Source organism: Rhinoderma darwinii, chromosome 5, assembly GCF_050947455.1.
Source record: "Rhinoderma darwinii isolate aRhiDar2 chromosome 5, aRhiDar2.hap1, whole genome shotgun sequence".
NCBI lineage: Eukaryota > Metazoa > Chordata > Amphibia > Anura > Rhinodermatidae > Rhinoderma > Rhinoderma darwinii.
Genome location: NC_134691.1, coordinates 320,722,436 through 320,741,404, shown reverse-complemented (window position 1 = coordinate 320,741,404; position 18,969 = coordinate 320,722,436). Strand labels below are relative to the sequence as shown.

The 18,969-nt window shown below is 41.1% G+C and overlaps 1 protein-coding gene across 6 annotated transcripts in view; it reads left to right on the top strand.

Moving 5' to 3' along the window:
* MLLT10 (MLLT10 histone lysine methyltransferase DOT1L cofactor) overlaps positions 1-18,969 on the top strand; it is a 216,530-nt gene that overhangs the window by 180,168 nt on the left and 17,393 nt on the right. For 4 of the 6 annotated variants that reach the window (XM_075827572.1, XM_075827570.1, XM_075827573.1 and 1 more), the window contains 2 exons: positions 11,630-11,735; positions 18,839-18,914. In XM_075827572.1, the coding sequence (XP_075683687.1) occupies positions 11,630-11,735; positions 18,839-18,914 (182 nt within the window). The remainder of the gene's footprint in view (positions 1-11,629; positions 11,736-18,838; positions 18,915-18,969) is intronic. The other 2 variants (XM_075827571.1, XM_075827575.1) reach the window with 1 other exon arrangement.

The following is an 18,969-nucleotide window of genomic DNA, read 5'->3' as shown; positions in this document are numbered from 1 at the left end:
TTTTTAAAAAGAAAAAAAAAATGGGTATATCTAAAAAGCAAAACTGTACATAACCTGTGTAGCATTCCTTTGACAACAAGAAAAATAGCCATGTTATATGCTTAAAGCCCATATTTGTACTATCGCTGTATTACTGTATTTTCCACCCTCAATACAGAAGTCGCTGTCGTCGTCACCCCCCAACAAAAATAATTTAAAAATGTGATTAAATAGTCGCAATGTTACGCACATGACTACATTTGTACTGGCAGAGCTTGTTCCTCGTGGGTCTTATTACTGTTGCGCTTGAAACAGGTTTGCGTTGATAATTGTAGAGGGATTTTAATGTTCTTACACCTGTTGTTTTATCTCATGACAAAGTGGAATGATGGCGCTGTATCAACAAATAGCATGAAGTGAGGAGTTGTTCCGAGCGTGCAGCATTTCATAATGGAGGTTCAGCTGTATTGGAATAAAACCAATATTTACAGTATTCCCATAATTTTAGATTTTGTTTCATAATAAAAACAATCTATATATAGATATATATATATATATATATATATATATATAATGTGTGTGTGTGTGTATATATATATATGTGTGTGTATGTGTATATGTATGCATGTGTGTGTATGTATATATATATATATATATATATATATATATGTGTGTATGTGTATATGTATGTATGTATGTGTATATATATGTGTGTATGTGTATATATGTATGTATGTGCATATGTATGTGTATATGTATGTATGTGTATATGTATGTATGTATGTGTATATGTATGTATGTGTATATATATGTGTGTGTGTGTGTATATATATATAATATAAAAAATTATATATATAAAAATCTAAATGTGTTTGTATGTATATATATATATATTTAAGATTATAAACATTTTTAATATTTATATAATATATTTTTTATACAAATTTTTATGTATTTATAATAAAAATGTGTATTTAAAAATATAAAATTTTACATTTAAAATATATATGTGTGTGTGTGTGTGTGTGTGTGTGTGTCTATATATATATATATATATATATATATATATATATATATATATATATATATATAATATATTCTAAATCCAGTTTTGCATGATTCTTTGTTTTTATGTTTCAATATTATGATTTCTAATCTTATACCCACACGGCTTTATTACTTCTGAATGGTGAGCATATGGTTCGTGCCCTCCAGCTATCTTGTGATTTGTAAAGCTATTTGCTGTTTCCTGTCAAAGCATCACGTTTGCCTTCTATGTTGCATCGTTACAGCTTGCTGCTGCTTCTTCCATTTCTGCTACTTCACTTGAATTGTTACTTTTTATGGTTTTAGTTTATTTTTAAAAAATTTGCACCGTTTAATCTCTTTTTGCAACTCGGATATTGCATTTGAACAGAGATTCTCATGTAACAACCTACGGCTTTAGGACAGAAGCAGAAATCACGATTTCCAAAGTCCCATTTGTATGAATTAGGAAGCAGAATCATGATTGGCAGATCAGCTTTCTCCTGGTCATTTTTGCTATTCTACAGCTGATACAAATGAAGTAAAAAAAAAATAAAAATTCACTCTACAGCATTTAGAATCGGAGTTCCTTTGGATTGTTTACTCTGTGTCTCCCCTTTAGTTTTAACTTCCTATCTCAGCAATACAAAGCAGTGACAGAACAGGAAGCGAATAATCTGCTTGACCCCCATCTCGTTATCAACAGGATAAGGAATGCAACTGAAAAAATAATCGTTTGTCAGCCGAGGCAACGGATCTTCAGAGAAATGTAAAAGGGTTTGTGCGTGGCTTTCTACGAGGTGTCACATCTGATATTGGGGACAGAAAAAAACCAAAAACTTACAATGACTTGTAGCTGTCGGAGTAAAGCGAATCTGCGGAGGATTGAAAGCGGCACTCTCTTCTGCGATTGTATCAAGCCAGTGAACTGTCCCTGCATCAGTCTCACAAATCTCTAGCTATATATCTATAGTAATAAAATAAGAGGCTTATTGATAGTATATAAACTGATTAAAGCAGTCTCACAGTCGCTTTTTCATACATGGGATGACACCAAAGACTACGGTGGTAGTGGGTTCTGGATGGTTTAAGTACAATGAAATCCCACCCCCTTCTTTATGGAAACTCGACTTGTGGGCATTCAGCATTAGCCTAAACAATGGCTGTGAATATGTTAAGCCCCTAACAATTAGGGAGCAGTTTGGGGCATTGAATAATGTCGAATGATGCAATTGAACCTGACAGCTTGAACAGTCAGCCCCCTCATGGGACCTGAAAGTTGTTCACACTTGGTTTCATCTCTCATCACACGCTGAGTATTAAAGCCCTACTTGTCGGGAGCTGAGGCAAAAAATAAAAACGGGCCTGCCGAAAAAAAAATTTTTGCCCATTGTACAAATTTTAACCTTACAGTACCTCCCATGTTTTATACAAGATTTCCCGTAGATCTATAAGATGTTTAAGTGGACATGCCAAGTTTCCAGATTAAATACCATCTCACAAATACACCCAAATCATCCTTCTTTCTTACATGTGCTCCTTCCCAGGTTGACTGTTGGCATCTTACTTCAGGGATCTTTTTTACCTCACTCTTTAGTTACCTTGTCTACATTGGGGCTCACAATATAGTTTCCTTATTTCAGATACGTATACTCTAGACCCAGTTATGGAGGAATCCAGTTGACCTACCAATATGTTCTTGAGGGGAAATAAAAACTCCATACAGATGTCCCGGGTTGGATTTAGACCTAGAACCCGCCAGTCCTTTTTTGATTCCCAGAGTAACAGAAAAGAGAGTTGCGCTCAGACAAGTTGAACAAAAAAGTATGAGACCATCCCACCTCTGGGTCTCGCACCTATCTCCAGAGCGGGGGTTTCTGACCCCTGTCCTACTTGTCCAAACGGAGACTGAATGCAGAATGTGCTCAATGCGCTGCTGTCTCTCCATACATTCCCCACCTACATGTGACAGCCGGTGGTCTCCTTACCAGGCAGGATGGGGGACCCCAGTCTTGGAGATAGGTATGGGTCCCAAACCAGGTTAAGGCCCATGTACGTGAATTTGAGATAGTTAACTTCCAAAGTTGTTACAACCATAAGATTTGCAATCCGTTATATGTTTATGCCATTACAACTCAACACATCACATCTACTGCAATATAATACACCTATTCGATCAAACTATTGTATGAGATTAGAAAAACCGCTTCTTTCTTCCAGAAACAGCGCCACTGTCTGTACATAGGCTGTGTGTGGTATTGCAGCACAACCCCAATCACGGGAATGGATGTGGTGCAGTTTCTGCAGGAAAGCAGCCATGTTCTTCTAATCTCATACAGTCCCTTTTAATGAAGTTTTAATCGGTTTTCAGCTTTTCGGACACATTTACACTTGTTGGTAGTACTCGAGAACGCCATCATTCCTAGATGGGAGAGTGTTGTTATACCTGAATAGATCTTTAGATAATTGTGTTTGTTATTAGGTAGTTTAGTATAAGTTGTGTTATGCACAGTCCTAATTCCCTAAGTGGTTTCAAGTGACTCCCTGTAGTTTCTTAGTTTTACTGATCCTTTAATAATGTGTACAGTGAAAGGAATATTCCTCAAGACCTGAGCGTACTGATGAAATTCATTCGATTTCAGAGGTGCGGGTCATGCATTGCTCCAGTAAAGGACATTTCGACCGCCACAACAATAAAGCTCATGGGGCAGATTTATTATTGCGGTCTTGAACTTAGACCAGGCCGTCCGAAGATGTGCCAAATTTATCTCCTCCTTAACTAATAGCCGACGCAAAATCGGAAGTGGGGGCACCCTTTTCATCGCATCAAATGGAATCCCTGTGATGCGATCGAGGGACATACCTTATATGGGCAGACCGCTCAGGGTCCATTAAAGGTCCCCAGGGCTGTATGACCATATTTCCTGATGTTAGGGCTTACTTAGGTTTGCCATAACAACTGCCTGTCTACTATTCGTACAGGTTAATGCACTGGTATGTAGATATATGTCACTACATTAAAGTTAAAAGTGAAATTAATAAAAAATGTTTAATAATAAAAAAAAATCTGTAAAAAATATACTAAAAAAAGCAATTTTTTTACCGTTATTGTCCCAAAATATAAATTCTAAACCTATTTGGTATCCTCACAACCGTTACAATCTGCACAACAAATTTATAGCATCATTTATGATGGTCGGTGTATGCTGTAAAGAAAAAATAATAATTTAATGAGTACTGCAGCAAATTTTTTTTTCTTTCTTAATTTTTGCAGAAATAAAAATGTATATATATTTAACGATAACGTGAATGTACCTAATAATAATGGCACCTTCATAATGCACAACCCGTCCCGCAAATAACTTATTCTCATATAGCTATGTTGAATAAGAGTTATGAGCGCCAGGATGCAAAAAAGGAAATATCCAATAATTGTTCTGTCCCCCGCGTCAAAATTGGCCGTGTTCTTAAGGGGTTAAACCACCTTTTTGGCTTACTTTAGACTACAATTTTGCGCCTAAATGTTAGCACGGTTTCAGCCTCTCACCCTTTTCTAGACACATTTAAAAATTGAGACGGAAAATACGCAGCAATTCCGCTATGTGTGGACAAGCCCTTACGGATCCTGCAGTGGGCACCCAGCTCTTCCGAGTCTGCAAATCTTTCTAGTTATGCTGCTCTTCTAGAATAGCTGAATGACAAGACAATATCATTGCAAAATCTTTGCATCTGTGTCGGCATCTTTTCTTTACGCCAAGGATTAGAGCCAACTGATGATTTTTGGATTGTTGCCTGGTACGTTTCAGGGGCTTGGGTGACATTGCAGGTCCTGGAATTTCTGTGTATTCCGCAGAACGTTCTCCATACAGCAGCATCCACTGTTGGGAATCAGTGAAAGCCGATTTCAGCGGTGGAATTTTCCAGCTTGTTGGAATCCTCTGCCCTTAATGTGTATTGACAGGATGATTGCACTTTTTTAATAAATTCTTGCTATGGCCTGTTTTTTTACTGTGAGCGAAACATGAATCTCCCGCATTACATTTAATCCCTGCGCTGCCATTAGCCCCGCAATGCAAAGGTGTTAATAATGCGCAACTTAAATATTTATGACTTTTCCTTCCCTGGGAAGCCGGAGTTTGCTGCACCCTCCTTTTTGTGTGGATTTTATATTTTGTGGTTCCGAATAACACATTACAGCAATGTATGTAACCAGTTGTTGCCAGTAATAGATAATATGTTGATATTGTATTTGTGCCACTGTTATATCTTGTAAAATATTAATGTAACGTTACGAAATCTGGTTCTATAAACAATTATTAGTGGGATTTAACAAGCTCCTTGGCACTCCGAAGGTTTCACCCAACTTTCCTAGAGTTGCTGGAGAGCAAAACCACCTACACATCAGGCCGGGTTCAGACATTACAGTAGTGCGCGCACCGCCCCAAAAAAATGAACTGCTGCACTTTTACAATGCGGTTAATGATCACATGTTTTTAATGGATTTCACCTGTAACCGGCCTCAAGTTTAGGAACCTTGGGGGACAACACCTGCTGGAGGTGGCCCTATTTATTGTCTCACACAAACTGCAGAATAGAAACTTGACTAAAATAGACAATTGAAGGTCAATTATTGATATTACTATTGTCCATCATCATCAGTATTAATGGTTGTAGTATCAATGCAAAAAATCTATTGCATTGCTTATCAAATTCTGCCTATACATTTTACTACTTGCAGTTGAAGCCAGTCCCTGAGTGACCCACGAGACCCCTCTGTTCAGGATACTCCTCTCTTGGCCAGAGTGGAGAGCAGTTACAAAGACCGTCTCTTGCTCTGGAGGACCTGTCCTGTGTTACACAGACAACCTATTGTTATGAATGGGTGTCACGTTTGGTATATGGACCCACTGGGCCGTACCGCCTTGACGGTATGGCAGCTGGCCAACAGGACACAGTCTATAGTTTGTATAGTGTACCTGTGGTAGCTCAGACTGTAGCAATGATAGGCTCGGCTGGGACTAGGCAGCAGGCAGACGCCAGGCGTGGCGTAGCAGGACAGGCGTGGTACACAGCACAGCACGACTTCGGCTAAACAGGCACTTGACCAGGATAGCACGGGATACAGGTTACAGGTAGCATGAACTGGGAACTGGAAAACACTTGGGGTATGTTCACACAGCCTTTTTTCGGCCCTTTTTCGGGCCGTAAACGCCCGAAAAATCGGAAGCAAAACGCCTCCAAACATCTGCCCATTGATTTTAATGGAAAAAACGGCGTTCTGTTTTGATGGGCCATTTTTTTACGTGCCCGTTTTGAAAAACGGCCGTGCAAAAGAAGTGCAGGTCAATTCTTGAGACGTTTTTGGAGCAGTTTTTCATAGAATCTATAGAAACAGGCTCCAAAAACGGTCGTAAAAAAACGCAGCAAAAATCGTGAGTGGCTTAAAAAACGTTTGAAAATCAGGAGCTGTTTTCCCTTGAATCGGCTCCGTATTTTCAGACGTTTTTGAGTTTGCGTGTGAACATACCGTTAGGAGACCGTTTGCATAGACATACTAGGGTAACGACAACCAGGCTCAGGCATTGGAGGGAGGGGCACAGCCCTTCTTATAGTCCAGGGTGCTCTGGGAGCAATCGGCTCAATCTCCCACCTGTGTGCGACCTGGCTCCTTGTCTGGACTGAGCTCAGGAGCGCACCCTGGTGGTCACTGTGGAACAGGACGGCCGCATGTGCAGACATCTCTGGAGAGAAAGGCGTCGACCGGATGGAAGGAGTTCGTGGCCAGCGACCAAAAACGTTACAATGGGCATTATGTAATGCTTAATTTCACCTGTGGTGGCGCTGCAGGGAAATTAAACACATACTGACAGGTTTCCCCACAGATTACAGCTGATCGCTGGAGGCCCAGAAGGAGGGAACATAACAATCGATCTTTTTTCAAGGTCTATTTTTAATCTTCTAACAAGATTTGCCAAAGCGGACAACCACCAAGTATTTTAGAATACTTTTTTATAATCCTAAGGAGCGTTGAATGTATTCGGTATTTGCAGGACAAGCATTGTAGAGTTTGTAGCCAGTTAGACCCCCCTTGGAGCTAATACATGATTATTTTTTTTATTGCCTTGCAATAAAAACTTTTAATGACATCAATAAAAAACAACAGAGTGTCCCAGCTGAATGACTACCCGACTCCGGGGATTTGTCCAGCATCGGATTATAGAAAGAGAAATCTCTTGTGACCATCAGCAGTCAATATTTAGTAATGAAATCATTTATTTCCTTCACAATTGTCTTGAATTTCATATTCAAACCCCCTGCAGAATACAACATATTTGTAGTATAGGGCACTTGCACATCATTTTGGGTTTTACAAGTCATAGATGTTCTTAAAAGTAATAATTTCATTGAAGTGATCGGGGCGCATGATGCTCACCACGTCCAGCAGTGAAAGGGTTGAGTAGCTGGACAGCAGAGATGAGCAGCGATCTGCAGTCAGAAGTAGTGACTCGGACAAAAGTGATGGCTGTGCTGAACAGCAGGGGCTCGTTACCATTCTCTGCACTGGCAAGTGTCAGGAAAGTCACTAGGAATTAGTGTAGAGCCAGTCAGAGAGACATTAGCGGAAGATGGCAAAACGGAGAAGTGTGTTTTCAAGTATTCTTCATTGCTTTGTATGCGAGACGCCTTCTAGGCCCGGGTCCCCTATATGAGATATATATATACATACCGGCATCTCTGTGTGCAGTCCTAGTAAAGGGTGTTCAGTAGTTTTTGGGTGGTGGATCTTCATATTTTCGAATATTTAGTCTTTATTTATCTGTTGCTTGGTTCACTTCTTCCTCCGCTTTGATATTTAAGGACCTAAGTTAAGGTAGTGGAGCGTATTGTTTAAAATACTCACAGCAGCACTCAGTATTTAAGCAGACAAATACACTGGCTTTCTATTGAACGTTTCTAACCTGTCCACTTAGGGTTATGTAGCTTTTTGTTACTGAAATTCTGACAACATTGTAAGAAAACTACCATTGATTTTTACTATATATACTTTTACTAAATTTCCCGGTACAGTGTCAAATGGGTTTCTTCCCTCAATAGAGCTCTATTATTTAAAGTTGGGTCAGTCTAAGGCTCTGTTCACATCACGTCAGAAGTATACAGTACGTTAGGACTATTCCCCGATGTTTAGCTGTATAATCATACAGTGGCATATGTTGCTCGTTGGCCTCAATGTTAAAAAAATAATAATAATTTACTGCGTGGTATTTGCGGTGGTTTACCGTATATGAAAGTGCAGTCTGCCGTGCTTTCCTACCCAGTAAAAAAAATATGTGAGCTCTCCTTCGTATAACATGATATGAACAGAGCCTAAAATCCAAGACTTCACTGATATTATCTTCTCACATGTATCTATGAAATAGCACAAGATAATTTTAACTGGATTTCCCCTCCAAATGGACCAAGCACATGTAGTTCTCGAAGGCCGAGTTCACACTAGCACTCGGCTTTCTGTTGTTCTGCTCCGTCAGAGGAGCAAAACAACGAAAAACCCGGAAGTCCCGGTTCTGTTGCACGATGGACATCACCGGCGGCCAACGGTACCCATTGACATTAATGGGTTCCGTCGGGTTTCCGTCACATGATGCGCTATTGTTGAGGGTATTCTCGGCCGTATCGGAGCCTCCAATGCATTAGCTCATCCGTATAGCACCAGAATTGTAAATATTTTTTATTTCTATTTTATTTGTTGTATATTTTAGTTTTGTTTAGCCAGGATGTTTGTGTATTTCTATGTTAATCTGCCCTCCCCCATTACGTAAGACTCGCATACCATAAGGTGATCTTCAGTTTGCTCCCACGTATTCGCTGCGTTCGCGCTGATCTGCTGCCCTTATTTGAACTTGTTTGTTTTTTTTAAGAGACTTTGTTACTGTAGTGCACAAGTTGTTTCTATTCTTGAAGTCCGGCCTGGAGGATGACAGACACAGGAATGTTCTTAGAAAGGGGAATGGTGTGTGCAGCCAAGGGAGAGCGTTTTTATTGCAGCGGATTATGCAAGACTTTGGCTGCGTATGCTGGAGGGCTCATTTTCACGTGTTTGGCACCAGTCCCAGTATAGGCCTTTTTCGAGCGGTGGTTAGCGACATGAATGAATACAAAGTTTTGAAGAGCTGTTCAGTAAGTAGGGCTGGGAAGCTGCCAAAAATTCAGCTCCTTATTTGAGGTCAGGGCAAAGCGCCGATTTGTGGAACTGTCTATTGTGTCAAACACGACGTCCTCCTTATACTCTCCTCCCCTGGAGAAAGAAAAACGTGGAGCCAAGCATCAGAACGAGGAAGTCATCAAGTTGTATGCAGATTTCTGCGCGATGACGGCGCGATCTGCCGTCATGCGGGATTGAACGGTGTATCTGAAACCTTTGACCTCCACAGCCGGCTTGAGATGTAAAAGGCCAATCACTTGTGAGACATCTGTTGTCTACCTGCTCCTACGTTGTAAAGGGTTTAATAAGATTAAATAATTAACAGGATAACTACATGGTCGCCATGCGCCAAGGTCCCGTTATTGACAGGGCACTTTAGGGGTGAATGGAATTCTTCATCCTGTGTAATTACTTTAGTAGTAGTACCATATTGCATACCGTGTACGCTACTGTGAGAAAGTATTTGTCCCCTTCTACGGGTCTCCCTATATTGCATATTTGTCATACTGATCTTTAATAATAATGTCTCACGGATTTTAAGATCTCTGCTTGTTGTCTGCACATGGATAAAATTATATTTCCAAAAATGAGTCTGAAAACTTGTCCTGGACCTAGCGCTGCCGACAGGATGAAGTGTATCAGCTCCGTCTTGTAACGAGCCATGCAGCACTGTTTTCAGGTAAAATAAGTATATGTGTCTTCACTCAAAGCAAGCAGAGATCTTAAAAACTAGGACATTGAAACAACATTTCTACACCAGTTTTCTGCCGTAGAAATGTCGCAAGTGTCACAATTTTCGTGACTTGGGCCCCCCCCCCCATGCTTGGAACTTTCCTAGTGGGCGGAGCTTAATATAATAGGCGTGACCATCAGGTAGCTTGATGCCAGAAACCGCCATAAATGATAGCAGAAATCTAATCTAATTTTAATCAGTGTCACACGGATAGCCGAAGATGCGACTAATTTATTAAGTGGCGTGTGTGCCTCTTAAAAAAATTAGTTGCATTTTTCGCTAGCTTGTTTTTTTTATTAAGAATTGGCGCAGTCTTGGTACACGTCCCAGTATATTAGAAAGTTAAATAACTATTCGTTACACACTAATTAAACCTCATTTACATAAAACTGGAAAACGCCTTCAGGTTGAGTCCTTGCGGCTGAAACTGCGCCATCGTGTACATCTTTCTACATGTTGGTAGTGTCGACTTTCACTGTTTATGTTCACGCGATTATGCAGCTAAATGGCAGTTTACGGCGCGGCCATTAACCATGAAAGTGATTTAACCCGCAACCCGCTTGAAAACTGCCCCGTTCCTCAGGTCGGCGTGGTTTGGGCCGCATCGTGGGTGCACCTTGGCCACGGTACAACCACAACGCGAAAACCTAGTCTCAGGTGTTTTCTGGTACAGTGCAGAATAAATGGTCCCTTTAATAATGGCAAGTTATACAGGCCATAAAATTAGATTGTAAGCCCCTGGGGCAAGGAATAAAGCTGCTGCGTAACAAGGCAAACGATGTCTGTGCTGTATAAGAAGAATAAAATTGATGTTGACTGATCGTGTTTCTGGACTCTGTGACCGCCTGTCCATGAGAAAGTGGAATCACCACGTGCTCTTCCGACATCATTAATATCAATTACTGTAGATCACTTTTTTTTTTTTGTCATGCTGTAGATGTGGCTTTGGGTCATAAACGGAGGGGAGCAGCTCCAGTCTTTGCCTTTATGCAAGGGGGCACGAGCCATTATTCAGCTGGTATCATGTATGTAGTGACCCGTGTTTGACATTCCCTATTCTGACCAGGTCCGTTAACTTACATTGACCACTTATATGATGTATTCCAGACAGTGATGTACATGTCTCTGGTCCCACACAGGATTACAAGGCATATATGGGGGTTTCTTCCGTTAGGTGGAGTGGAGCAGACCATAGATCTTAAAGGGGTTGTACAGTACTAGAAAAACTTCTTTTAAAAAACAGCGCCACAACTGTCCGCAGGTTGTGTGTGGTATTGCAGCTCAGTCCCCCATTCACGTCAATGGAGCTGAGCCGCAAAACCAGACACAACCCATTCACAGGTGTGGCGTCGTTTCTGGAAGAAAGCTGCCATGTCTTTCTAATTCCGTGCAACCTGTTCCAAAAGTTATGACGTATAATATTGGATGGAGGGGGTGTTTAGAAGTGCGCGTCTCTGCAACAGGATTGACTGATTAATCCTGTTGTTTGTTGTGTGACAAGTAATATGGCTCCCATTACATCTCACAATGGGGACTTCTTCCCATCTTTCCTAGAGTCCTGAATGTTAATCTGCCTAGTATGTAGTTATATGGGACCCAGGGATGCATCTTGCAGATGTAATTCTCTGTTTGTATTTGGAGCCTGTTTTGTTGCCATCTGATTTACATGGAGTCTATCCTTCTCTCTACAGGTAAATTCTCTTCCTGGATCCTTAGCGACTGTGACGTCCTCTCATCTCACTGGATGTAGGCAGAATCCCGCTTCATCTGTAGGGCCGACTGAAAACAGCCAGACAGGTAATGACCGCACTTTGGATCAACATGATCCACAGAGCTATTCATTTATTGTAGTCCCTGACATCAGTCCCTGTCCCCACTGGGACTCTGTCTAAAGGCCCATTTACACGGTCCTATAAAGAGTTGAACGAGCATTCACCCGCACTCTCGTTCCCGATCATTTTACTGCGTAAACAGGGCAGCGATCAGCTGATGAACGAACGTTGGTTGGCTGATTTAATCATTTATGCTGCCCTGAAAATCATCGTTGTCGGCATCACATCTCCCCGGGTATGCGCTGCCAACATTATGTAATCTGTCTGGGGATACGTAGTATGTGTCCAGACAGTTTACATTGGCACGTGTGAAGGTTCTTTAAACGAGGGTCAATCGGCTTGTAATTATCAGCGCTAATTATGGCCACGTATCTGCCCCGGTAAACCCAGTTTAAAGCCATTTGCACATATTTCTGTAGTTTTAGGATGTCTTTATACAGTGGAAAAACCACATCATCCCGATAAAAATACAATAATATTGTGCAATTGTAGTTTTTACTTGCAGTGCCGCGTATTAACATGCAGATTTGCCGCAGTTTCCGATTTGCGATTGTCACAATGCAAAGTGTTAGCAAGGCCTAAGGGTAAGCTTACATTCTACGGGTATCTGCGAAAAAGTTCTACCAGACCTCCTCCATACATTTTTAGTTTGTTTTTTTTTTGTATGTAGATTTATATGAGGATTCAGATGCAATTGAAATAGGTGCACCCCATGTTTTTAAGATTTTACATTAAGGGAAAACCTGTGCAATATTAAAGTGATTGTCTCCTCATGATAACCCCTTTTACAGCTTGAAGTCAGACCCACACTAGATGCCCCAGTTGCAATAGCCAGGTAAAGATGCGGCGGGCCATACATGTACATGGGCAGCCATTCACAAGAACGGACAACCACATAATATCCGAGTCCACCAGAGCCGCTGTTTGCCCTCTCTAGCTAATAGAGGGGGTCAAAAAGGGGGCCGTACCCTCCCTCCTGTTTGACGTCCTAATAGAGACAACCCCTTTAAGAAATATCTCAAAACTTCTTACTTGCAATCTATTTGTTTTATGCATTTTCTGTAGTAGTCGTTCACTTATTCTCTCTGGGCAGTTTTGTTCTCTGACACACACATGTATTCTATTACATTTACCTCAAGTGACTTTGCTAAGAAGCAGAAAGGAAATGGATTTGACTCGTAGCAAATTACACAATATATTTAATACGGCACATAAAAAAAAGAACGTAGCACAAAATTACCGTAGTGTGACCATTGCCAAGAACTGTAGACTTACAGGGATCTCTCACTGCCGCCACCGCAAAAGAAAAAAAAAATCATCATCATTTTAATATGAAACAATGTAAAGTTGCTAAAACTGGGCTGAGAGTTGGGTCACTGCATCGTACTCGCACATCTGCACGCTGCTACATATTTGAGAGCAGACCCCGGTCTTGGGGAGATCCCTTTGTGCCTTTCCTTGCGGAGACCCTGCTAGTCACAACTGTTTGCGGGAGGGGGGATGGGTTTTTACTAGTGCACCAAGAATGGATCAGCCGTGTCTTTGCCAGCCGAGGGTCAGAGGTCATGTTCCTCAGAATGAGGGGAGGATAACCTTGAGAGGGGCCAGCTAGGGAGGTTGCTTTTGTTCCCTGCCACAGGCAAGTTTTTCCTTCTCCCTTTACTTTCACTATTATTGTTTTGACCGCTTATTGTTATTATATAGGCTTGTGTTGCTTCATTCCCAAGGAGATCCATTTCCAGGGCTGGAGACAACCTGACAATTTTATATGCAACAAGCAGAATTTAAGTTACACGGCCGCACACCCATTGACTGACACGCAAAGAGACCTCCCCTTCTCCAAGGGCTTGCGAAAGATTGGAGTTTGTGGCGTGCCGCAGCATGGAAAGTGTTAAACGGCACAACACATTGGGATTTGCTGTGATAAGCATACAGATTAGCTCCTCACAGCTGTGATTCATTACTTTCACTGGAGAAATTAAAAGTGGCAGAGGGGAGGTGTACAGCAAATAGGAAGCACACTCCTCCGCTGCAGAGACAGAGCGGAAGGCCAGGACTGATCGCAGGCAGAACAGCTATGAGGAGGACGGGGGTCTTGTATCTGTCAAGTGGAAAAATCGGAACATTTGTCACGTTGTTTTATAAAAAAATGGTTTGTTTTTTTATTTATATAGCGCCGACCTATTCTGCAGCGCTGTACGGAGATTGACATCACTCACATTAGAACTAATAATGACCGGTTCCAAGTCTCTAAACTAGTGCTCCTGCCCTGACTCCTACATCCCATACTGCATCTTCCACGGCCCCCAATAACTTAATAAAGTCAGACAGAAGGAATATCAGTTCTACTTAACCCTATTGTGACCTAATCTCTGCATCCGTAATATAGAGTTTTCATGTTTCTTTCTATCCGCCCAAAATGTAAACATTCAAAAGTAGGAACCAATTATCCCTAATAGGGACTCATGGCACATGGCTGTATTATGGCTCCGGTTTGTACAGAGCCGGAATAGAGATCCATAGAGGTGCATGAACCCTCCTCATACCTCCGTTTGTCTCCAATTTCGTACAGAGGTTTTTTCCATCGGATTCTGTTCAAATTTTGACAGAAAAGAAATAAATGTGGCATCCATCAAACTCTGTATGTACAGAGGTATTCTCCCTTAGAGCATTGCTTCTAGAGCCCTGTACACACGTAGTCTGGCGGATGCTGTAGGGCTCTTCCGTGTGCGTGAGTTCTTTTAGTGACTTTTATACTGACATGAACCTACCCATAAAATAAGGCCAGAAGTGAATTTTGAGCATCACGTAAAATTGGATTCCTTGGACCAAGTGCGGTTCCATATCTTGGCATATGTTCCCCTGGTTTTGCCGTTCATTCACCATAAACATGTTTGTGTTATGCTGCCTGTAAAAATTACAACCGTACAAACCGTAATGAGTTGACATTATTGTTTATGCTTTATGCACACGACAGAGCTGCTACCGAGCCGTACAGCCTCCCTCAAGTGTCGTGTGTTCAGAGCCATTCTCCCCTCTAAGCAGTTATTCTAGCAAGAAAAGCTACATATACGTTCGGCATCCAATGGAGCATGCCACAATTTTTTTGTTTTCATTGTTACATGTATGGCCAGCTTTAAAGCTGTTATTATTTAAGGGAGACAGTTTTGCTTGCGCAGTAGAAGTCCTTTACGTGCATTTTATAGTAAAATCTCTTAGTTATTGTGACTGTTGAGTCCTGATAGAGGAGCTGCACTTTGTTTCTAATGTACTCTGTGTGAGCTTTAATTATTTAATATTTTTGTGTCGAGCTCTGAATTTCCCTGTTGAGTATAAATTATTTCTAGATTGCGTGCAACATTTATTTGAGCTTTCCGCAATATAACGTTTCAATGTAATCATGTTTTAGCCTTTGTGTCATATGAAAAATTGCTCGTAGTTTATATAGGGTCTGTGTATGTATGTATGTATGTATATATAGATATATCATATACACTGGATATAAAAAGTCTACACACCCCAGTTTAAAATGCCAGGTTTCTGTCTTGTCAAAAAAATCAGTACAAGATGAATAATTACAGAACATTTCCACCTTTTAATGTGACCCATAATCTGTACAATTCCATTGGAAAACAAACTGAAATCATTTAGAGGGGAAAAATAACAAAACTACCATAATGTGGTTGCATAAGTGTGAACACCCTCTTATAATTGTGGATGTGTTCAGAATTAGCCAATCACACTTAAACTATAGTAGTCAGTACACAGCTGCTATTATAAAGTGATTCTGAGTAACCCCATATAAAGTTCAGCTGTTCTATTAGGGTTTCCTGACATTTGCTTTGTTACATGTGACCGTAAAAGCCATGTTCTGTAAAGCGCTTAAAACACATCAAATGGATCTGATTGTTGAAAGGCATCAGTCTGGAGAAGGGTACCAAAGAATTTCCAAGGCATTAGATATACCATGGAACACAGTGAAGACGGTCATCAGGAAGTGGATTACATTTGCCACAACCGTGACATTACCAAGAACTGGACGTCCCTCAAAACTTGATGAAAAGACAAGACAAAATTTGGTACGGGAGGCTACCAAGAGGCCTACAGCAACATTAAAGGAGCTGTAGAACTTTCTGGCAGGTACTGGTTGTGTAGTGCATGTGACAACAATCTCCAGTATTCTTCATACATCTGGGCTGTGGGGTAGGGTGGCAAGACGGAAGCCTTTTCTAGCAAAGAAAAATATCCAAGCCTGGCTATTATTTGCAAAGACCTACATCAAGTCTGCCAAAAGCATGTGCGAAAACGTGTTCTGGTCTGATGAGACCAAGGTTTAACTTTTTGGCCATAATTCCAAAAGGAATGTTTGGCGCAAAGCCAACACTGCACATCACCAAAAGAACACCATACCCACAGTGAAGCATGGTGGAGACAGCATTATGGAGCATGGTGGAGGCAGTAATATGGAGCATGGTGGAGGCAGGATTATTCTTTTGGGATGGTTTTTCTGCAGCTGGAACTGGGGCTTTAGTGAAGGTGGAAGGAATTATGAACAGCCCTAAATATCAGTCAATATTGGCACAAAACCTGCAGGCCTCTGCTAAAAAGCTGAAGATGAAGAGAAATTTCACCTTTTAGCACGACAACGACCCAAAGCAGAATCTCCAAATCAGCAAAAGAATTGTTTCACCAGAAGATCAAAGTTTTGGAATGGCCCAGGCAGAGCCCAGACCTGAATCCCATTGAAAATCTGTGGGGTGACCTGAAGAGGGCTGTACACAGGAGATGCCCTCGTAATCTGACAGATTTGGAGCTTCTGCAAGGAAGAGTGGGCAACAATTGCCAAGTCCGGATGTGCCATGCTGATAGACTTCTACCCAAAAAGACTGAATGCTGTCATAAAGTCAAAGGGTAATTCAACAAAGTATTAGTTTAAGGGTGTGCAGATTTATGCAACCACATTATTTTTGTTTAATTTTTGTTCCCACCCTAAAAAATTACAGTTTGTTTGTCAATACAATTGTACAGATTATAGGAGACATTAAGGCCACATTCCCACGAACGTGTTTTTGCGGCCGCAATTCCCCCGAAAATCCACTGGAGAATTGCGGCCCCATTCATTTCTATGGGGCCATGCACACGACCGTAGTTTTTGCAGTCTTTGCACGGCCCGGGAACCCGCACCGCAGAAAGAACGGGCATGTCCTATTACGGCCGTCCTCTGTGGTCCGGGCTCATTGAAAACAATGATGGCGGCCATGTGCATGTCCTACGATTTGCAGCCGGCCGACCCGAAAATCACGGTCGTGTGCATGAGGCCTTAAAGTGGGAAAAAATTATGAAATGATTCAACCTAACGTTTTAACAGGGGTGTGTAGACTTTTTAAATCCACTGTACATATAGAGAGGGATGAGATTATACCTTCTTGTTCTTTTGTCCCTGTTTTTCAATTTTTGGGATTTTTAAAAAAATATATATTACTTGTATTAAAGGGAATGTGACGCTAGAAAATTATTTTATTTTTTTTTTGTTAAACAATTAGTGTATAGGTGATTAAACATTGTTCTAATTTTTTTCACGAGTCAGGAAATATTATAAATTAGATTATAATTTATAATATTTCCCAGTGCTGGTCACTAGATGGAGCAATTCCCAAAATTGCAGCATTGCATGTGGTAAAGCAACCACATTGCTTTATGCTGCAAAATTGGGAAAAAAATCCCTCGCTCTAGTGAGCTCTCAGAATCCCCCCTCCTTTATCCTGGCTAGTGCCGGGAGAAACGAGGGGATTGAACGGTCAAACCTCCTACACTGTGTGTCGCCATTTTTTGAGCTAACACACAGTGTAGTAGGTTTACATACAGTAGTAAACACACACTAAAACACGTACATACACAGAAATAACTTACCTGCTCCAGTCGCCGCCGTTCCCTCCGGTCCATCCGCTCCGTCTGCTACCGCCGCTCCAAGTGCACAAGTCCGGAAGCCGTGACCGGAAGTAGTAATCTTACTGTCCGGCCGCGACTTCCGGTCTACAGGAAAATGGCGCCGGACGGCGCACAGTTCAACTTGGACTGTGTGGGAGTGGCGCATGCTCCATTCCCACACAGACGGCGTACAGCATAGTGGATGCAACGGGCCCCGTTCGCATTCACTATGGGACTGTAGCTGCCGTATTCCATGTCTGTATGTGTCGTTAATCGACACATACAGAAATGGAAAAAAAAATGGCAGCCCCCATAGGGAAGAAAAAGTTCAAAAATGAAAAAAAGTAAAACACACAAACACAAATAAATATAAGTTTTTAATAAAACACTAAAACCAAACTGATGGAAAAAAAAAAAATTTGTGACACTGTTCCTTTAATGTATAGCACTGTGTACTTTTTTTTTAAAAACATTTATATATATATATATATATATATATATATATATATATATATATATATATATATTGCAGAATTCTCCATCGCTATGTATTTGTATCCGCTGAGTTTCTTTACCAGAAAACAATCAAATATCACTAGATACAATCTCCACGTATAAAAAGTCATCTCTGATGTGCAGAGGGGAATGGCTGCTGGCAGTAAATCACTGTTTTCTGTAATGTTTATGCTGCCTGTACTTAGCCTCTTTTATTTTCCAGTTGTTTGTAAAATTTCGGATGTAGCTTATGTTGAGGAAAGCCAGATCACATGCTCCAGTCTGCCTGCTGTGCAGGGCATGAAAAGCTTTGTGATGTCAAAGTCCCCGGCTCAGTGGGAGCTGGGAATTATTAATTGGCAACACATAGTTTATGTAAAATTAGGTCATTTCACTCTTTTTTTAGAAAATGAATTGCTTCTATGTGGTTAAAATGATTGAGCGAAACACCCCAAATTTTCATGGAATGTTTTTGCAATCAGAAAATTAATTATCTAGGCTGAGGTTGGAGGTAAGAGATACAATATGGGTCTTCTAAATCAATGCAGACCTGGACCTTTATTCTGTTCTCATTGTGTTATTGGTCGGACAGGTTATATTTGCCTTTTTAAAGTCACACATCTGTTTTTATGACCTGTTTTACAGCAGATCAAGATCTTGGAGACAATGGTCGCAGTCTGGCCGTGAAGGTCGTCTCCCCTAGAGGAAGCCTGTCTCCGCGGTGAGTATTCTTTCCTCGCGAATCACGCGGTCTGAAATGAACAAACCTCTCATCG